The sequence below is a fragment of the Clavelina lepadiformis genome, chromosome 2, assembly GCF_947623445.1.
Source record: "Clavelina lepadiformis chromosome 2, kaClaLepa1.1, whole genome shotgun sequence".
NCBI classification, from domain to species: Eukaryota; Metazoa; Chordata; class Ascidiacea; order Aplousobranchia; family Clavelinidae; genus Clavelina; species Clavelina lepadiformis.
In genome coordinates this window covers 7,954,972-7,977,588 of record NC_135241.1, presented here as the reverse complement: position 1 = coordinate 7,977,588, position 22,617 = coordinate 7,954,972, and the positions used below count along the sequence as shown (strand labels likewise).

Here is a 22,617-nt window from a genome sequence, read left to right as displayed (position 1 = left end):
AAACTCATCTAATTTTGATCTGGTAAACGATTGGTTCAACTGTTTAATAGTTGATAAGTATGACGTTGTTAGAGGAAATGCATGACTTTGTATGTCAGCAAATAAAGATATTTCATCAAAATCTATCTTTTCACTTGTGTGCTCGCCACTTCCTGAAAACTGTGATGTAACATAATCCTGGACTGAACCAACAGAAGAAACACCATAATCTACAGAAATTCCACCCAAAGACAACAAACTTTCTACTGAAGTTGTGTTTAGGAGAACGTGATCATCAGCAACAAAAATTGAATAGCTGGAATAACCTGCCATATCTGTTTCATTGATTGTAACATCTTTCTCAATAGTTGTTACATTTGAGATGGATGTAGATTGATGAAAACTTGTACTTGCTAACGTTTCATTAAAGGTTGTTTCTTCAATCGCATATTCGCCACTTCCTGAAAGCTGGGATATTGAAACATTGTAAAATAAATTGCTGCCAGACATGTCTTCAAATGCAGTATTTTCAGTGACAAACACCATTTCTATTTTTGGAGTGGTAGTAATTACTTCATAATCACCACTAGCCAACATCGAATAATTTGCAATGTCTCCCAGAAATGCAACAGAAAACTCATCTAATTTTGATCTGGTAAACGATTGGTTCAACTGTTTAATAGCTGATAAGTATGACGTTGTTAGAGGAAATGCATGACTTTGTATGTCAGCAAATAAAGATATTTCATCAAAATCTATCTTTTCACTTTTGTGCCCGCCACTTCCTGAAAACTGTGATGTAACATAATCCTGGACTGAACCAACAGAAGAAACACCATAATCTACAGAAATTCCACTCAAATACGACAAACTTTCTACTGAAGTTGCGTTTAGAAGAACGTGATCATCAGCAACAAAAACTGAATAGCTGGAATAACTTCCCTTATCAGTTTCATAGATTGTAACATCTTTCTCAATAGATGTTACCTTTGACATGGATGTAGATTGATGAAAACTTGTACTTGCTAACGTTTCATTAAAGGTTGTTTGTTCAATCGCATATTCGCCACTTCCTGAAAGCTGGGATATTGAAGCATTGTAAAGTAAATTGCTGCCAGACATTTCTTCAAATGCAGTATTTTCAGTGACAAACACCATTTCTATTTTTGGAGTGGTAGTAATTACTTCATAATCACCACTAGCCAACACCGAATAATTTGCAATGTCTCCCACAAATGCAACAGAAAACTTATCTAATTTTGATCTGGTAAACGATTGGTTCAACTGTTTAGTTGTTGATAAGTATGACGTTGTTAAAGGAAATGCATGACTTTGGATGTCAGCAAATAAAGATATTTCATCAAAATCTACCTTTTCACTTGTGTACTCGCCACTTCCTGAAAACTGTGATGTAACATAATCCTGGACTGAACCAACAGAAGAAACACCATAATCTACAGAAATTCCACTCAAAGACAACAAACTTTCTACTGAAGTTGCGTTTAGGAGAACGTGATCATCAGCAACAAAAATTGAATAGCTGGAATAACTTGCCATATCAGTTTCATTGATTGTAACATCTTTCTCAATAGATGTTACATTTGAGATGGATGTAGATTGAAAAAAACTTGTACTTGTATAGGTTTCAAGGAAAGTTGTTTTTTCAGTTACATATTCGCCACTTCCTGAAAGCTGGGATATTGAAGCATTGTAAAGTAAATTGCTGCCAGACATTTCTTCAAATGCAGTATTTTCAGTGACAAACACCATTTCTATTTTTGGAGTGATAGTAATTACTTCATAATCACCACTAGCCAACACCGAATAATTTGCAATGTCTCCCAGAAATTCAACAGAAAACTCATCTAATATTGATCTGGTAAACGATTGGTTCAACTGTTTAGTTGTTGATAAGTATGACGTTGTTAAAGGAAATGCATGACTTTGGATGTCAGCAAATAAAGATATTTCATCAAAATATATCTTTTCACTTGTGTACTCGCCACTTCCTGAAAACTGTGATGTAACATAATCCTGGACTGAACCAACAGAAGAAACACCATAATCTACAGAAATTCCACCCAAAGACAACAAACTTTCTACTGAAGTTGTGTTTAGGAGAACGTGATCATCAGCAACAAAAATTGAATAGCTGGAATAACCTGCCATATCTGTTTCATTGATTGTAACATCTTTCTCAATAGTTGTTACATTTGAGATGGATGTAGATTGATGAAAACTTGTACTTGCTAACGTTTCATTAAAGGTTGTTTCTTCAATCGCATATTCGCCACTTCCTGAAAGCTGGGATATTGAAACATTGTAAAATAAATTGCTGCCAGACATGTCTTCAAATGCAGTATTTTCAGTGACAAACACCATTTCTATTTTTGGAGTGGTAATAATTACTTCATAATCACCGCTAGCCAACATCGAATAATTTACAATGTCTCCCAGAAATGCAACAGAAAACTCATCTAATTTTGATCTGGTAAACGATTGGTTCAACTGTTTAATAGTTGATAAGTATGACGTTGTTAGAGGAAATGCATGACTTTGTATGTCAGCAAATAAAGATATTTCATCAAAATCTATCTTTTCACTTGTGTGCTCGCCACTTCCTGAAAACTGTGATGTAACATAATCCTGGACTGAACCAACAGAAGAAACACCATAATCTACAGAAATTCCACCCAAAGACAACAAACTTTCTACTGAAGTTGTGTTTAGGAGAACGTGATCATCAGCAACAAAAATTGAATAGCTGGAATAACCTGCCATATCTGTTTCATTGATTGTAACATCTTTCTCAATAGTTGTTACATTTGAGATGGATGTAGATTGATGAAAACTTGTACTTGCTAACGTTTCATTAAAGGTTGTTTCTTCAATCGCATATTCGCCACTTCCTGAAAGCTGGGATATTGAAACATTGTAAAATAAATTGCTGCCAGACATGTCTTCAAATGCAGTATTTTCAGTGACAAACACCATTTCTATTTTTGGAGTGGTAATAATTACTTCATAATCACCGCTAGCCAACATCGAATAATTTACAATGTCTCCCAGAAATGCAACAGAAAACTCATCTAATTTTGATCTGGTAAACGATTGGTTCAACTGTTTAATTGTTGATAAGTATGACGTTGTTAGAGGAAATGCATGACTTTGTATGTCAGCAAATAAAGATATTTCATCAAAATCTATCTTTTCACTTGTGTGCTCGCCACTTCCTGAAAACTGTGATGTAACATAATCCTGGACTGAACCAACAGAAGAAACACCATAATCTACAGAAATTCCACTCAAAGACAACAAACTTTCTACTGAAGTTGTGTTTAGGAGAACGTGATCATCAGCAACAAAAATTGAATAGCTGGAATAACTTGCCATATCAGTTTCATTGATTGTAACATCTTTCTCAATAGTTGTTACATTTGATATGGATGTAGATTGAAAAAAACTTGTACTTGCATAGGTTTCAAGGAAAGTTGTTTTTTCAGTTACATATTCGCCACTTCCTGAAAGCTGGGATATTGAAGCATTGTAAAGTAAATTGCTGCCAGACATTTCTTTAAATGCAGTATTTTCAGTGACAAACACCATTTCTATTTTTGGAGTGGTAGTAATTACTTCATAATCACCGCTAGCCAACATCGAATAATTTACAATGTCTCCCTGAAATGCAACAGAAAACTCATCTAATTTTGATCTGGTAAACGATTGGTTCAACTGTTTAGTTGTTGATAAGTATGACGTTGTTAAAGGAAATGCATGACTTTGGATGTCAGCAAATAAAGATATTTCATCAAAATCTACCTTTTCACTTGTGTACTCGCCATTTCCTGAAAACTGTGATGTAACATAATCCTGGACTGAACCAACAGAAGAAACACCATAATCTACAGAAATTCCACCCAAAGACAACAAACTTTCTACTGAAGTTGCGTTTAGGAGAACGTGATCATCAGCAACAAAAACTGAATAGCTGGAATAACTTGCCTTATCAGTTTCATAGATTGTAACATCTTTCTCAATAGATGTTACCTTTGACATGGATGTAGATTGATGAAAACTTGTACTTGCTAACGTTTCATTAAAGGTTGTTTGTTCAATCGCATATTCGCCACTTCCTGAAAGCTGGGATATTGAAGCATTGTAAAATAAATTGCTGCCAGACATGTCTTCAAATGCAGTACTTTCAGTGACAAACACCATTTCTATTTTTGGAGTGGTAGTAATTACTTCATAATCACCGCTAGCCAACATCGAATAATTTACAATGTCTCCCAGAAATGCAACAGAAAACTCATCTAATTTTGATCTGGTAAACGATTGGTTCAACTGTTTAATTGTTGATAAGTATGACGTTGTTAGAGGAAATGCATGACTTTGTATGTCAGCAAATAAAGATATTTCATCAAAATCTATCTTTTCACTTGTGTACTCGCCACTTCCTGAAAACTGTGATGTAACATAATCCTGGACTGAACCAACAGAAGAAACACCATAATCTACAGAAATTCCACTCAAAGACAACAAACTTTCTACTGAAGTTATGTTTAGGAGAACGTGATCATCAGCAACAAAAATTGAATAGCTGGAATAACTTGCCATATCAGTTTCATTGATTGTAACATCTTTCTCAATAGATGTTACATTTGATACGGATGTAGATTGAAAAAAACTTGTACTTGCCAACGTTTCAATAAAGGTTGTTTTTTCAGTCGCATATTCGCCACTTCCTGAAAGCTGGGATATTGAAGCATTGTGAAGTAAATTGCTGCCAGACATTTCTTCAAATGCAGTATTTTCAGTGACAAACACCATTTCTATTTTTGGAGTGATAGTAATTACTTCATAATCACCACTAGCCAACACCGAATAATTTGCAATGTCTCCCAGAAATGCAACAGAAAACTCATCTAATTTTGATCTGGTAAACGATTGGTTCAACTGTTTAATAGCTGATAAGTATGACGTTGTTAAAGGAAATGCATGACTTTGGATGTCAGCAAATAAAGATATTTCATCAAAATCTATCTTTTCACTTGTGTACTCGCCACTTCCTGAAAACTGTGATGTAACATAATCCTGGACTGAACCAACAGAAGAAACACCATAATCTACAGAAATTCCACTCAAAGACAACAAACTTTCTACTGAAGTTGTGTTTAGGAGAACGTGATCATCAGCAACAAAAACTGAATAGCTGGAATAACTTGCCTTATCAGTTTCATAGATTGTAACTTCTTTCTCAATAGATGTTACCTTTGACATGGATGTAGATTGAAAAAAACTTGTACTTGCATAGGTTTCAAGGAAAGTTGTTTTTTCAGTTACATATTCGCCACTTCCTGAAAGCTGGGATATTGAAGCATTGTAAAGTAAATTGCTGCCAGACATTTCTTCAAATGCAGTATTTTCAGTGACAAACACCATTTCTATTTTTGGAGTGATAGTAATTACTTCATAATCACCACTAGCCAACACCGAATAATTTGCAATGTCTCCCAGAAATTCAACAGAAAACTCATCTAATATTGATCTGGTAAACGATTGGTTCAACTGTTTAGTTGTTGATAAGTATGACGTTGTTAAAGGAAATGCATGACTTTGGATGTCAGCAAATAAAGATATTTCATCAAAATATATCTTTTCACTTGTGTACTCGCCACTTCCTGAAAACTGTGATGTAACATAATCCTGGACTGAACCAACAGAAGAAACACCATAATCTACAGAAATTCCACCCAAAGACAACAAACTTTCTACTGAAGTTGTGTTTAGGAGAACGTGATCATCAGCAACAAAAATTGAATAGCTGGAATAACCTGCCATATCTGTTTCATTGATTGTAACATCTTTCTCAATAGTTGTTACATTTGAGATGGATGTAGATTGATGAAAACTTGTACTTGCTAACGTTTCATTAAAGGTTTTTTCTTCAATCGCATATTCGCCACTTCCTGAAAGCTGGGATATTGAAACATTGTAAAATAAATTGCTGCCAGACATGTCTTCAAATGCAGTATTTTCAGTGACAAACACCATTTCTATTTTTGGAGTGGTAATAATTACTTCATAATCACCGCTAGCCAACATCGAATAATTTACAATGTCTCCCAGAAATGCAACAGAAAACTCATCTAATTTTGATCTGGTAAACGATTGGTTCAACTGTTTAATAGTTGATAAGTATGACGTTGTTAGAGGAAATGCATGACTTTGTATGTCAGCAAATAAAGATATTTCATCAAAATCTATCTTTTCACTTGTGTGCTCGCCACTTCCTGAAAACTGTGATGTAACATAATCCTGGACTGAACCAACAGAAGAAACACCATAATCTACAGAAATTCCACCCAAAGACAACAAACTTTCTACTGAAGTTGTGTTTAGGAGAACGTGATCATCAGCAACAAAAATTGAATAGCTGGAATAACCTGCCATATCTGTTTCATTGATTGTAACATCTTTCTCAATAGTTGTTACATTTGAGATGGATGTAGATTGATGAAAACTTGTACTTGCTAACGTTTCATTAAAGGTTGTTTCTTTAATCGCATATTCGCCACTTCCTGAAAGCTGGGATATTGAAACATTGTAAAATAAATTGCTGCCAGACATGTCTTCAAATGCAGTATTTTCAGTGACAAACACCATTTCTATTTTTGGAGTGGTAGTAATTACTTCATAATCACCACTAGCCAACATCGAATAATTTGCAATGTCTCCCAGAAATGCAACAGAAAACTCATCTAATTTTGATCTGGTAAACGATTGGTTCAACTGTTTAATAGCTGATAAGTATGACGTTGTTAGAGGAAATGCATGACTTTGTATGTCAGCAAATAAAGATATTTCATCAAAATCTATCTTTTCACTTTTGTGCCCGCCACTTCCTGAAAACTGTGATGTAACATAATCCTGGACTGAACCAACAGAAGAAACACCATAATCTACAGAAATTCCACTCAAATACGACAAACTTTCTACTGAAGTTGCGTTTAGAAGAACGTGATCATCAGCAACAAAAACTGAATAGCTGGAATAACTTCCCTTATCAGTTTCATAGATTGTAACATCTTTCTCAATAGATGTTACCTTTGACATGGATGTAGATTGATGAAAACTTGTACTTGCTAACGTTTCATTAAAGGTTGTTTGTTCAATCGCATATTCGCCACTTCCTGAAAGCTGGGATATTGAAGCATTGTAAAGTAAATTGCTGCCAGACATTTCTTCAAATGCAGTATTTTCAGTGACAAACACCATTTCTATTTTTGGAGTGGTAGTAATTACTTCATAATCACCACTAGCCAACACCGAATAATTTGCAATGTCTCCCACAAATGCAACAGAAAACTTATCTAATTTTGATCTGGTAAACGATTGGTTCAACTGTTTAGTTGTTGATAAGTATGACGTTGTTAAAGGAAATGCATGACTTTGGATGTCAGCAAATAAAGATATTTCATCAAAATCTACCTTTTCACTTGTGTACTCGCCACTTCCTGAAAACTGTGATGTAACATAATCCTGGACTGAACCAACAGAAGAAACACCATAATCTACAGAAATTCCACTCAAAGACAACAAACTTTCTACTGAAGTTGCGTTTAGGAGAACGTGATCATCAGCAACAAAAATTGAATAGCTGGAATAACTTGCCATATCAGTTTCATTGATTGTAACATCTTTCTCAATAGATGTTACATTTGAGATGGATGTAGATTGAAAAAAACTTGTACTTGTATAGGTTTCAAGGAAAGTTGTTTTTTCAGTTACATATTCGCCACTTCCTGAAAGCTGGGATATTGAAGCATTGTAAAGTAAATTGCTGCCAGACATTTCTTCAAATGCAGTATTTTCAGTGACAAACACCATTTCTATTTTTGGAGTGATAGTAATTACTTCATAATCACCACTAGCCAACACCGAATAATTTGCAATGTCTCCCAGAAATTCAACAGAAAACTCATCTAATATTGATCTGGTAAACGATTGGTTCAACTGTTTAGTTGTTGATAAGTATGACGTTGTTAAAGGAAATGCATGACTTTGGATGTCAGCAAATAAAGATATTTCATCAAAATCTATCTTTTCACTTGTGTGCTCGCCACTTCCTGAAAACTGTGATGTAACATAATCCTGGACTGAACCAACAGAAGAAACACCATAATCTACAGAAATTCCACTCAAAGACAACAAACTTTCTACTGAAGTTGTGTTTAGGAGAACGTGATCATCAGCAACAAAAATTGAATAGCTGGAATAACCTGCCATATCTGTTTCATTGATTGTAACATCTTTCTCAATAGTTGTTACATTTGAGATGGATGTAGATTGATGAAAACTTGTACTTGCTAACGTTTCATTAAAGGTTGTTTCTTCAATCGCATATTCGCCACTTCCTGAAAGCTGGGATATTGAAACATTGTAAAATAAATTGCTGCCAGACATGTCTTCAAATGCAGTATTTTCAGTGACAAACACCATTTCTATTTTTGGAGTGGTAATAATTACTTCATAATCACCGCTAGCCAACATCGAATAATTTACAATGTCTCCCAGAAATGCAACAGAAAACTCATCTAATTTTGATCTGGTAAACGATTGGTTCAACTGTTTAATTGTTGATAAGTATGACGTTGTTAGAGGAAATGCATGACTTTGTATGTCAGCAAATAAAGATATTTCATCAAAATCTATCTTTTCACTTGTGTGCTCGCCACTTCCTGAAAACTGTGATGTAACATAATCCTGGACTGAACCAACAGAAGAAACACCATAATCTACAGAAATTCCACTCAAAGACAACAAACTTTCTACTGAAGTTGTGTTTAGGAGAACGTGATCATCAGCAACAAAAATTGAATAGCTGGAATAACTTGCCATATCAGTTTCATTGATTGTAACATCTTTCTCAATAGTTGTTACATTTGATATGGATGTAGATTGAAAAAAACTTGTACTTGCATAGGTTTCAAGGAAAGTTGTTTTTTCAGTTACATATTCGCCACTTCCTGAAAGCTGGGATATTGAAGCATTGTAAAGTAAATTGCTGCCAGACATTTCTTTAAATGCAGTATTTTCAGTGACAAACACCATTTCTATTTTTGGAGTGGTAGTAATTACTTCATAATCACCGCTAGCCAACATCGAATAATTTACAATGTCTCCCTGAAATGCAACAGAAAACTCATCTAATTTTGATCTGGTAAACGATTGGTTCAACTGTTTAGTTGTTGATAAGTATGACGTTGTTAAAGGAAATGCATGACTTTGGATGTCAGCAAATAAAGATATTTCATCAAAATATATCTTTTCACTTGTGTACTCGCCACTTCCTGAAAACTGTGATGTAACATAATCCTGGACTGAACCAACAGAAGAAACACCATAATCTACAGAAATTCCACCCAAAGACAACAAACTTTCTACTGAAGTTGTGTTTAGGAGAACGTGATCATCAGCAACAAAAATTGAATAGCTGGAATAACCTGCCATATCACTTTCATTGATTGTAACATCTTTCTCAATAGTTGTTACATTTGAGATGGATGTAGATTGATGAAAACTTGTACTTGCTAACGTTTCATTAAAGGTTGTTTGTTCAATCGCATATTCGCCACTTCCTGAAAGCTGGGATATTGAAGCATTGTAAAATAAATTGCTGCCAGACATTTCTTCAAATGCAGTATTTTCAGTGACAAACACCATTTTCATTTTTGGAGTGGTAGTGATTACTTCATAATCACCACTAGCCAACATCGAATAATTTACAATGTCTCCCAGAAATGCAACAGAAAACTCATCTAATTTTGATCTGGTAAACGATTGGTTCAACTGTTTAATTGTTGATAAGTATGACGTTGTTAGAGGAAATGCATGACTTTGTATGTCAGCAAATAAAGATATTTCATCAAAATCTATCTTTTCACTTGTGTGCTCGCCACTTCCTGAAAACTGGGATATTGAAGCATTGTAAAATACATTGCTTCTAGGGAATTCATGAAAAGCAGTGTTTGCACTGTCAAACAATGAAGCTTTTATTGGAGTGGTAGCAATTGTTTCATAATCACTACTACCTAATATTGAACTTGCCAGATTACCTACAGATGTACCAGGAAACTTATGTAGTTTTGAGGTAAATACAGAATGATTCAAGTTTATGTCTGTGGATACATATAAAGTTGATGGAAAAAATGCAGGTGTTTTAGTGTTATTAAATCCGGTAGACCGAAAAATTTCAATAAAACTTTCTTTTTCAAATATATATTGTCCACTTCTTGAAAACTGTGATGTTGTATAATCTGTCACTTCTCCAATACTAGAAATAGTATAAATCGAAACCTTTCTATTTGCAGGGAAAAGTTTTTCTATGGAAGTTGTATTAAGTGGTATTAATTGTTTTCCTGATTTTGTAGACTGTGTTTGAGGAACTTGAAATCCTACACTGTAGTTTGTTGAACGATCACGTATAAAACTAAGTTCATCAGAAACTTGTTTTGTACTGAATGTAGTAGTTAACTGATTCCCACTGATTTTATGTGCAGTTCCATGTTTGCCACTTACTGAAATAATCATATTTGTATATTCTTTAGTTACATCACCTCCCAAAAAATCCTGGAAAGTATAAATATCAAAAACTGATATTGAAATCTTAGGTAATGTTGTATTTAACTGCTTGTTATGGGTATGGCTAGATGGCTTTTGTTCCATAAAGGCTTTGAATGTCATGTAAATTTCAAAACCTTGTGTTAGAGAAAACCCTGACAGGGTGGTTGCTTCTTGTATGTCAATGGTTTCCACTTCTCTGCCACTGGAGAGATGTTGTGTAACACAATTTGTTGTTTGTCTAGTGCCAGCAGAATTTTCCAAGGTTTTATCCTTTATTAAACTATCAGGGATTGTTTTTAAAGTAGCTAATGCTACACTTTCAATGATGTGAGCTCTTTCAGTTGTAGCAAATCTTACATTGTCTTGAATGTCAGTTGTGTGTGGAAACATAAACATTGTCAAGAAAACTGTTACATGTTTAGAAAATTGATTTGATGTACGACCTTTACTAGTACCATAACCAGAAACTTCATCAGCTGTTACGTTATCCAATAGTGGTATATATTTTTCTTTTAAAGTTGCTGGTATCACTTTGGTCATACTAACTGTGGTATTTGTATATACGTTAGACATACTAGCATTAGTATTTACAGTATTTTGCAAAGACTTTAATTCGTAAGTTCCTTGCTTAGTTGTTTGATCTGATGTTGTGTAGATCAAAAGCTTTGCTGACAAAACAGTGGTACTGAAATTGTAAAACCTCAAAGGGTTGAATGTTATATTTTCTGGTTTACCTCCAAAGGGTTTTATTCTTGTATTATTCGTATACAAAAACGTTGTATGCACTAAAGCAAAACCAGGAACGGTATTAGAATAAGGTACAATTCGTTTGATTGTGTATGATTTATATTCAGTTGTTGCAATTTCTTTTTTTATTTTGGCATTAATTTGTGTCTGTATCCGAGTAAAGATATGGCTTGTACAGTTTTCCATCATCTGGTGTATAAATACTAAATCAATATTTAATGAGCATTTCAGGAGTGTAATAAAATTAGTTGTTAAATGTGAGTCTACTGATTTCACTTTTGACAATACTTTTGTTGTTCTCAGTAGGTTATTACTAATAGTGATGTGCAAAGACTCAAGATATGTTGCTAGTAATGTGCTTTTGTTATTGTTAATTGATTTACTATCAAATAACGTGGAAGTGTGTACTGTAAAATAATTTCTTGCAGACTTATCAAACTCCTCATAGTCAATCATTTTACTGATATTACATAAGCTCATATTCAGATCATTTAAATCTTTTAATAAAGCACTGCTGGTGTATATAGCTGTCGAAACAATTCCATTATTATTTGCATAAATCAATTTAGTGTTATTTGCAAGCTGAGACTTAGAAATGGGATGAAACAATGTGGTTTTCTGCATATCCAATAAAGTTGTATTCCATATAGAGCTTTCTACAGAACAACTGTGCCATTCAATATCATATCTTAATGATATTAGGGCAGATGCTAAATAGTCATGAACATGGTAAGCTTTGGTTTCAATCAAATCAGTCAACCATTTCAAGTCCACGTCTTCTAATTTTTTCACTTTGCTGATGTCATCTGAAACTATTGAAATGTTCCATCCTTGAATAAAGTTTTTCTGTATTATTGTAAAATAAGAAGAACATGAATATGTAGTATGACTAAGTTTTGGTAGTTCATTTTCACTATATGGCTCATGGTCAGCTGTTGTTAAATGGACATGATCAATTACAGTCTGGACATGTAAAAATGTAGTTTTCATGTATTCTGTGACAGTAGTTGTAGAATCTCCAAATGGAGTGATAGTGTTTGGTTTTACAACGGTGTTTTGTTGTCCACAAATCAAGCTAGATATTGAACAAGTACTGATATTCAAAAAGTTGATTTTTGAGTTTATGCTTGTTCTGATGCCTGAAGCAAAAGTATAGCTATATGTGGTTGAAAGTAAACCTTCGTAAAATGATCTGCTGCCGTTAGTGACAATTAACCTTCCATATTCATTATTTCCACTGAAGACCGTTGCAGTAAATTCAAGATCAACAGGATTTTTAGATAAGAATAAAACTGGTGATACAAGTGTAGGATGATCTGTTAAACTTTGTTTGGTATTTTGCATCATTTTCCCAATCACATTCTGATTATTAATAACATGCGAAGATGTTGTGCATGCTACCATACCATCACACATTATGTTATTTGTCTGATTTCTAATGCTATTCATAGTAATCACAGATAATGCTAAAGGTGTGTATAGTGATAATACAGAAAAAACAGCGGTATCTTTTGGAACCTTTGTTGAAAAATTGACAAGCAAAATTGCTGACACATACTCCGTGAGTTCTTTAAGTACAGTAGTGTTGTATAATGTATTCATCTTTAGCTGATAATCATATGGAAAATAAAAATTTGTAACACTTATTTGGGGTGAATTACGTAGACGTGCATTTAAAGTTACACTAGTAAACTGGAAATACTTATCAGAAGCATTTCGACTTGTACCAGCAGATATACTTGTAACCCATGACATGGACCGGATAGAAATAGTGCTGGTATACAACCAGACTGTTTGCACAGAAGTAATGGATTCAGATGATTTGGTGTAGTGTTGTGTTGATTTGTTGTCAATCATGTCTTGGATAATCCCTAAGTCAATGTCTATTGTACAGACAATTTCTTTTAAAACCACTATGCAATGTTTTGGCAGCATAGATGATGTGCTCTGTGAAGTGGTGGTTTTTCTCACTAACACAAACTTTGTTACAGGATTTAGACTAAAAAATTTTTTAGTGCCATTTAAAGTCTCTTTAGTTGAATTTTGCAGTTGAGCTGTATTTAAACTTTCTGTATTCAAACCATCGAAATACTTTTCAATGGCATCTAACGCTGTCCTAGAATATCCAATATAGGATGATGTTTTCTCTAGTAAAGGTGAAGTAGGAGTGTGTGAAAAATCATTAATTGCTATTTCACCCACAACATGCTTTTCTATCGTGGACAAAGAGGAACTTAACACATGGTTTGATTCTTCAGTTGGTTCGAGTAATTCATGCATTGTTGTGAGTGTAGAATTTGTTTTTGGCCACTCTGTCTTCATTATATGTGTTTCTGTTGATTGTGAAGTAATAAAGGGCTTAAATATTACATCTGTAATGTATGTACTAGCTTTATAAGAAGAAGTCACTAATGTTGATATGGATACTTTATAGAGATCTTTTTCTGACAAGATATAATGATCCGATGCTTCAACAAAATAACTTTTTGTAATATGTTTTGAGAAATTTTTGGTTGTTACTAACATTGATATCCTTGTATATACATATGTCGGTTGAAATGGCATGTGTGAAAAATATACAACGGTATTTGTTTCAGAAGTTTTATAAGAATAGTTTCCCCATGGAAGGATTGATACTGAATTGATTTGCATTGGAAATTCTGTATGTAAGAAAAGGGATTGTGAAAATACTGAAGTGTTAAAGGTATTTGTAAAAGATTTATCTAGATTTGTAGTGATGCTTGACAAAGATTTTGGAGTTGTTGTCAACATTAAATCATTGTTTAAGGGTTGAGTTGTTATCCTTGTAGCTTGATAATTTGGATGTCGTGTTAGTTTGGGGGAAGTAGCCTTAGACGACAGTTGAGGTGCAAATGAAGTTGGTATTTTCTGTTTGTGGTAAAAGAAAGACAATGTCGACATCGCCTTTATTGAAAACAAATCAGAGATATTTTGCGTTATCTTAGTTTTATCTGAGGATATTGAACTGAGTGATATGTGCAATGTTGTAGTTTCTGCAACTTTAGTACTATTTCCTTGAATTTCTAAATCATGTGAAACAAATTTCATAGTTGTCAGTACTGTGGTTGTACTTTCACGGATGGCCATGTTAATTTCTTTAGTAGCAGATTTATTTGGCATGCTTGTGGTCATAGTACTGAAGCTCTGGAAGTGTAGAGAGGTGAATGGATGAGCTATAGTTGCACTAGTTTTTTTCTGTGACGAGTAGTGTTTTTTTGGTTTTGTTGACATATGCATTTTTTCAGCATTAGTTTCAATAGTTGTGTATAAAATTTTTGTTTTTGTAGGTTTTGAAACAAACTTTTCTTTAAGTGTTTGATTTGTTTCGGTAGAAGTAATTTGTACAATAATTTGCTTTGGGGTAGATACTTTTGCAGATGCTGTTTTAAATGTGTTAGCAATTGTTGTCAATGAAAGCCGTGTAAACTTTGTTGAGGTTGTCAGCTTTGCACCTGCATATATATTGGTAAGGCATGACTAAAGAAAACTTTGTACTTCATTACTTGCAAATCTATCTATCTATCTTATTTAAGCTATAAATCTATCTTACTTAAGCTCCTCAGTAACACAAACCCTACTAAAAATTAATTAAGCTATTAAGAGAACCTAATAAAGTTAGAAGATAAAAAGATAGATATAAAGTTAAAATAAATAATAATTCCTAAACCTTAATTTATTGATTCAACAGCAATAGATTTGATGCACACCTAAAACATTAACCTTTACCTGAGATGTTCACCTACATGTATTGTTAAACTTTCGATTAAATTATTTTAAGTTTAACAACTTTCCATAAAAGCAAATAATACCTTATCCTGCAACAGATCTAAATCTTAAGCAAAAGTATCGATAAAGTCATATCAAAACCCTTTTCTGGAAATAGTTCATTCGTTGGCAACGAAAAGTTCTTATACTATTTGAAATATAAAGCTACATTCTACAAAAGCTATCAGGAAAAAAAGTTAAACCACCAATGTTAACATCTTTCTTAAATATTAAAAATTTGCAAAACTGACACTTCATACAAAATATAGCTTAGATAGAGTTTTTGGTAGTTTTAAAAACATTTAACTGAATTTTATCAAACAAGAAATTATCTACAGCACTGCTCATACACTTACCTTTTGAAATAACAGTTAAGCTAACATATGCTGTGTCTCTGTCAACACCAACTTTTACATGGCATCCATATTTCCCAGCATCACTAAGCTGTACATTTTGTATGGTCAGGGATGCATTTCCTTCTGCTTCTGAAAGTTCAACGCGACCTCTACCCAATTATAGAAGCATAGATAGGTTATGCTCCGGTACCAGTACTTAACATTTTATGAAGTAAGATTAAAAATGGTCAGCTACTACTTCTGACATGTGTTCTTTGTTTACAAAACTTTGCACTTTTCTACAAATAACAAACACTGTCTATGAGAGTGTATGAAAAAGTGTTCAAAATGTACTATGTGCACAGGCTGAGCCAATTTGCATGCTACAGGAAATATTAAATTACTATGACCATGCTACTACCAGTAGGTTGAATTTAGTAATTGACAGGTAGCAGGGTAGGGTAAATTAAAACAAGATCACTCCAGGCTATGCCATTACCATACCATGTGACATTAAGCTAACATAAACAGCTTCTAAAAAATTCAAAGTTTAGGCCTAGATGTGACAACTACATCCTAGACAGAATTATGAAGAACTGGTCAACACGATAAAAATTGTTGAGATTTAGGCCTACATACAATGAAGCTGATGCACATGTTTGCAATTTATTTTTTATTTTACCCAAGGCCCGTTTGTCCATCACAGGGGAACCACCACGTGCGATAACACATATTCACCAAGTCGAGTTCCCTTACTTAGATGTATGTTTGTTGGGATTTGGCATCTACTTAAGGTTAAACCCTTTTTAATAAAGCAAAAACATGTGGCCATGTAAACAAATTTCGGAAAGGAAGACGTAGGCCTATCGGAATTGGATATTTAGGATGTCAATTTAAATTAAGATATTCATTAAGGAAATGTTTAATTCGATGATAGAATATCATAAGTTATGATGCTATCCCTTTCCGTATGAAATTCGATTAAGCTGTGATTGGAAAAATTATTGTCCTAGACTCTTTTAAACAATACCTGTATGACTCATATTCACTGTATATATACCATTCCTTCTTCAAAACTGGAATGATATTGCCCTTGCCACGTTCAACAAACCACTTTACTCGCTTTTGGTAAAATGGTAAGCTATATTTTGGTGGGGGAAACCAACAGTAAAGGGTAACGGTGTTACTCTCCTTTGCAATTTGAAAGAGTCTTGTTTTCGCCTTAAAAATTTCTGTTAAAGATAATGGCGCTCGGTAAGTATTCGGCAAAGCAACAAAGACTGTTTATGACAGTTTTAAGATATGCCTAATGCACTAACTTAGGCATGTATCACAATCGCCGTGACACTTGATGGTAATAGGACGCTGTTGCATGCAAGACGCCTTTTTCAACTTGCAGAGGTTTTTGTATGTGTGTCTATTGCTCGCACAAACTGGAAATTGCTTCTGCCCTTTGCAATGATGGGTGCAAACGCAAGTCTGTGTAAAATAACTTTGAATAGCATAAATCGTATTTTAAAGTTACTAATTTCAGTTAAAATGTTGTATAACAAAAAGAAATTAAATGTTATTTTGCTAAATAACTTTAACGCCAGTTTATGTCAGGTAAATCTATGGACTAACGTTGTTCTCATTACAATCGGCTCCATATCTACATTCCCAGCTTTTGCGACATGTGCGGATTGGTCCTTTAGCTGAACGTAAAACATAGCTATATGTCAGCTTAAAACTTATTTAGCTACTGCATATATGCTTTTACTGATATAAAAAATATTGAGGACACACAGCAAAGTATTTGTATTGGCATACGTTAATTGAGTAGGCTACTTCTCTTCGTTACAAGCTCTTAGTTGGGTCAAAAAGAGAGGAATGTAAGTGTTTTAGGAGAAAATTTAGCGGGAAGAAGAAGTGAAAAAGTTGTAGGACTTAGATACTATTAGGCTACTTATGCGCCAAATTGACATCACTCGTAGATGTTAAGACCAGCTGCTAACCATCCACTCAAAGACTACAGTCTAAAGTTAATGGATACAAATCAGACATTACAATAATTTTTCACAGAGGTTGGGAGGTAAAATGTTTATGATTTGATGTTTAACAAAATCACGTGCAGTTTTGAAAGACAATTAATTAATTAAGTGCCTACTGTGTTTTATATCATTGAGCATCAAACATGGCAACAACATTTTATGAAAAAGTTGTCTATTCAACATTTATCTTAGCTTTTTTGTTTGAAAAATGTACATTGGTCAAGATTTTAAATCATTTGGCATTATATGAACTAGAAAAGGAAGAATGCGAAAGAAGATTGGAAATCGCAGGGAAATAACGGTTTACTTTATGAAGATCAGTTTCTGTCTGGCAATGGGATGAAAGATATAAAGTTTTTGTGCAACCACCAGACAATTTGTGGATCAGTAACCAACAAGTGCCATGATGGTTGAAACAAAACTTTATAAAACCACCACAACAATAAAATTCTGAAATAAATAATATATTCGTCAAAAATTAATGCAATGAAAGTTTCAAATTTAACCACTTACGCAACATTTCTAATCTTTGTTTTCGTGATCTTGCCTCGGCAACGTCTTCCATCAACAGAATAAGGTTCAAAATGAAGTGCAAAGCAAAACATTTCGGTATCATTTTTATAAGTAAATTTAAAAATTCTATGACTTTGCATGAATAGCAACGTTGTTTGTTTAGCTTTTAGCAACTAAAGCGATCTAAATAAACAATATACGTTAGCTGAAGGCTACATGGACACACATTTCAGCATACCAGGCTCACTATATAACTGTATAGTTTTGTATTATATAGTAGCGTTCTTTTATACTGCCTGAAACGTCCTTAAGCTTTAATCATACAAATATAGATGTTGGGTGATAGTTATAGCATGGAAGTGAGAAAAGCAAATTCATTACTTCACGTGCAAAACAAAAAAGAGAATGTTTGTTTTCTCAAGAAAGTAATTGCTAGCTTACGTGCGTTAAAATATGAATATTTACCCACCTTGCATTGTCCACAGTTGTACTCCAGTTTGTTTCAACTCACAACTTTCAATTAAACTTTCAAATTCAACACGAAGTGCAATATTCAATTCAAGTTTTGAAGTAATTATACCTCCACAAACAGATTTATAAAAAGTTAACACCTATTGCGATGTCCCTGTAAGCAGAATTAAAGCAAAAATGTGATTATAAAATTTTTCGGTGTTCTATTATAGATCAATATACATGTCTTTTTTTCTGCATTTGCTCAGTGTTAAACTAATACCGTTTTACGTTTTTGTTAGGCATGAAAATTTCAGTCGAGGGAACCAACTATGTTAAATTAAATGATGCTATATCCAGTATATCGTTTCCAGAAGGAATGTAATCCATTGTTTTATGACTTTGGCGTAAACAGCGCCGGAAAAGTATGCGTCAAAGTGTTTGCAGAAAACGGGTTACAGTAAATTAAATCTTTGCAAACGTCCGGAAAACTGTGTTGTATAAAATGTTGTTAGTCATCGGAATAAAATTATTAATCTTGTGTGTCATACACTAAGCGCATTATTAACGAATGTTTGTTTTAATTAGTCGTCGCAACATTGCAAACGAAAACATATTACAGACAATAACAAAACGTTAAATACGAAAGAAACGTTGCATTATCTGAATCATCATCTTTGGTAATTCCGCAACGTTGGCGGTAAATTGTTTTGTGTGGGGAAATTACATTTCGATAAAATCACCTAAACCTCGTAATAAGCGACGTGGATGTGGACGTGGATGCGTCATACACCACTGCGGCTTTATGGTATTTATAACTAAAGTATTTTTTCAAACTTTATGCAACATTACAGCTGAACTGGATGGGTCATTTTGGTATGTTTGCATGCTTACGCATTTCATCGTTGTTATTATTATTGTGTATTTATTTATTGCTTGCTGGCATTAAATGATAGTACAAGTCAATGAATACAATGCATCAGAACATGGTGCAATAGGTTTCTTACATTCATAATTAAACCCACCATCAATAATTATTATTTCATCAAACTGAACTCTCCAAAAACAAATAGGAAAGGGTGTTTATTGGAAAATTATTGATTTGAATAAGTTATAACTTCAATATCGTAACTTTTTATTGTATGTTGAACTACATATATGGAATATACTCAATGAAACTAAATATACTGTGTTTGACTAATGACTGTCAAATGCCTTTTGGCACAAAAAGAAAAAGGATTTTAATTAGTAAAAGGAAAAAATAAAATAAATATTTGATCAACGCATCAAAGATTGTGTGCTCTGTTGTTGTGCATTTGCCATATTAGTGAAAAAAATTAACGTGGCATAAAAAGAGTTCATTTTCCACTTTTTGCCTGAGGACAAAATTGACCACATTTAATTTTGTTTAAAAGGTCAATTTGTCTGACGGTTTGCCTTACGGTGCCCTGAACATAGGTAAAGACAGATCTTGCTGTGACCGGTATTGAGCTTTAACTGCATCTACAAAATTGTTCAACATCTTAATTAAGATAATAATCAAACCTGAAGTATTTCTCTGCAGTGTGTTTACGTTTATTTCCAGTGACATATTTCAGGGACGACAGTGTATTTTAGGTTTTATTTGAAGGCTCATTACGTATTTTTTCTGATAAATAGAATCAACGTGAAAGTAATATCGGAAAGTTTTTGGAAAAAACGTTTTGCTACTGCCTGTATCACTGACAAGTAAAAAAGCTGAAGCTTAAAGTTTTGCCGTTAGTTGTACAGTATAAAAAGTCGCCAAAAGAATTTATTAGAAAATGAGTCCAACATCAAGTGACCATGAAACTGATGATGTGTAAGTATTATCTTTCGTAATGTTTACATACCAGGTTGTTCCTCAATATTGTAATTAAATTTCGACATTATTTGCAACTATATTGTTTTTTTTGAGTGTTTCCAAAGCCTGAGAGACTTTATACATTGTAACGCCTCAAAGCACTATTAAAACTTCTCAAATTACATATTGTGAATGTCAACGCTTAAGATTAACATCGATTTCGGTGATGAGCCGTTTTCAGTTCGTTTTAAGCCGATCATAGGTATTGTTTAAACTCAAAACCATTTTTTCATAACTTTGTTGTCAATCTATTTTCCTTATCTCTTCAGTATTTGAAGGTTGGGCTTTATCAAAAATGGACAGCATAATTTTTTTTTGATCTCCTCATAATCCAATTATTTCTAAACTGCTCTTCGTTAAAAGAAAAGTTATCCTCGAAAACAACTTGTTGCTATGTAGAATCTACGCATCAGAAAGCAAGGAACTTAGGAAAAAGCTACGGAATCGGGAGTCCGCTCAAAGAGCACGTGACAGACAAAAGGCCCGGATGCAATGGTTAGAACAAGAAGTTTCTCTTCTGCAAATACGAAATGAAATTTTGGCGCAAGAAAACATTGTTTTAAAGAGTTTGCTGCTTACTTACGGTAAATATATTACAATTTTTATCAGATTGCAAAACTTGAAAAACTTCGATAGAGATTAGGACAAAGTTTGAAATTGGCATTACAGGAGCGAAACATAACGAAAATATCAGCAAAGAATCTGAGAACGAAAAAATTACGTCGACTCCTCAAAACACCCGAGAAATTTTGCTGGATTCGGCAAAGCCGTATGAAACGCAAAGATTCAACGCAAATGTTTCATCACCAACTGATTTATTGGGCGTCGATCCGAAAGTTAAAAGGAAACGTCTTACTCCCCACAATACCGCCGTTAAAAGGACTATGTCTTGTGATGCGGAGGATAGGTCCATCAGTTGGCCAAGTCCGCAAAGGCAGAGAAATGCAACATTTCCAGGCAAGTCAATGTTACAAAGCGAGGTAAGTCACCCAGCAATGCCAATTTTAAACCCATTTCTAAACATCCACTTGGGTTTCGCCGCTAAGAGCACCAACAAGCTTTCGAACTTTTAGCGGCAGAGAACGTGGGTCTGCAATACACTGCATTTGATGTATTTGTAATATAATGTATTACCCGTGCTGCTTTAAAAACTGTCATGACATGACATAGAATTTTCAACATACGCATTTGTTCCACTTGTATATTTCGAAAATATATGTAATCGGCGGCTAAGTGAAGCTGCTATTGTAATCACTTGTGACGTTTTTTTCACCTCATGTTATGGAATGTGTTGTACTCTTTGCTTTACTGTAATTTGTTTGAAAGTATTGATAAATCAACTAACAATCAAGTTATTTCTATCTTAACAACAATACATAATTACAAATTGGCCATTTTATGATAAGAACAACGCTACAACCAACTGACAAAAACTGCATAGCATAAAGATACGTTTATATAATGAAAAAGCCCTGAAGTTATGTTATACATGTTTCTTTTAGTGTGATAGTTTTTTTAGCTTAATTGAGATAGACCAAAGTATGGACTGTTTTCTTGTTTCATATTTGCTCCCAGCTGTTTATCACTAACGCATCATGACGCACTCCGTCATGTAAACAACACGATAATCTTCACTAAGTGCGTCAGCGTTAGCTTGGGAGAAAACGCCACACATAAATGAAATATTCATCTACCATTACCAATTTTGATTTTTTGTATATCAAACGTGCATTAAATTGAAATTTGTATTAACGCTCAGCTAAAACTATTCCAGACAACCGAATTGGAAATGCTTATACATGAATTTTTGATTGGTTTTATTTATTTCGCTTTTATTTGTTCCTTTTTATTCGCAATACTTCGTACACAAGCCGATGTTTGTTTGACAATTACGCGGCACCCTCAGGCTAAACCGCCAGGTTGAATTCAACACATTGCACAGAGATAAGCAGAAAATTACATAAATTATTAGCGACGCTAACATTTTTTATTAACTTACCTTAGGATAGGCGTAAAATCCAACTTCCAGAAGCTTTACTTGCACGCAGTTCGCCATGTATTATGCACGTACTGTTTGATACGCTTTGCTTAGTTCGGTGAAAATGAACTTGGTGCTACTGTGATATGCTGGTCATATCGTTATGGTGTAAGTACATGCAATAAATTCAATTAAAAAAGCTTTTGTGCTATACTTGTATAAAGCAGCTTATCAATCATCATCGGACATTCCAGGCAGATGGATTTTAAAAAAATAGTCTGCACAAGAGCA

General features: G+C 33.9%; 2 protein-coding genes across 3 annotated transcripts; one reads left to right on the top strand and one right to left on the bottom strand.

Annotated features, from left to right (window-relative positions):
- Positions 1-15,401: 15,401 nt before the first annotated feature.
- On the bottom strand, positions 15,402-18,644 carry LOC143445055 (uncharacterized). 2 transcript variants are annotated; one of them, XM_076943871.1, is made up of 5 exons: positions 18,486-18,644; positions 17,097-17,167; positions 16,793-16,952; positions 16,504-16,705; positions 15,402-15,643 (listed from the first exon to the last, which is right to left on the bottom strand). In XM_076943871.1, the coding sequence occupies exons 1-5, from the start codon at positions 18,490-18,492 to the stop codon at positions 15,409-15,411; spliced, it is 675 nt and encodes a 224-aa protein (XP_076799986.1). In that variant the 5' UTR covers positions 18,493-18,644; the 3' UTR covers positions 15,402-15,408. The 2 variants fall into 2 exon arrangements, with proteins under 2 accessions (XP_076799986.1, XP_076799983.1); XM_076943868.1 differs by lacking the exon at positions 18,486-18,644 and adding an exon at positions 18,017-18,242.
- A 1,260-nt stretch (positions 18,645-19,904) lies between these two features.
- On the top strand, positions 19,905-22,527 carry LOC143445478 (uncharacterized). Its single transcript, XM_076944600.1, has 3 exons — positions 19,905-20,306; positions 20,748-20,932; positions 21,018-22,527. The coding sequence occupies exons 1-3, from the start codon at positions 20,269-20,271 to the stop codon at positions 21,419-21,421; spliced, it is 627 nt and encodes a 208-aa protein (XP_076800715.1). The 5' UTR covers positions 19,905-20,268; the 3' UTR covers positions 21,422-22,527.
- Positions 22,528-22,617: the final 90 nt, after the last annotated feature.

Bases quoted from the DNA above. Each gene is read 5' to 3' on its own strand.
- LOC143445055 (XM_076943868.1), bottom strand. From the start codon at position 18,119: ATGATACCGAAATGTTTTGCTTTGCACTTCATTTTGAACCTTATTCTG. The intron at 16,953-17,096 runs GTTAGTCCATAG...TATTTTACACAG, and splicing joins CCGATTGTAATGAGAACAAC to ACTTGCGTTTGCACCCATCA. The intron at 15,644-16,503 runs GTATTGTTTAAA...ATAATTGGGTAG, and splicing joins AGTGAATATGAGTCATACAG to AGGTCGCGTTGAACTTTCAG.
- LOC143445478 (XM_076944600.1), top strand. From the start codon at position 20,269: ATGAGTCCAACATCAAGTGACCATGAAACTGATGATGT. The intron at 20,307-20,747 runs GTAAGTATTATC...GTTGCTATGTAG, and splicing joins GACCATGAAACTGATGATGT to AATCTACGCATCAGAAAGCA. The intron at 20,933-21,017 runs GTAAATATATTA...TTGGCATTACAG, and splicing joins GAGTTTGCTGCTTACTTACG to GAGCGAAACATAACGAAAAT.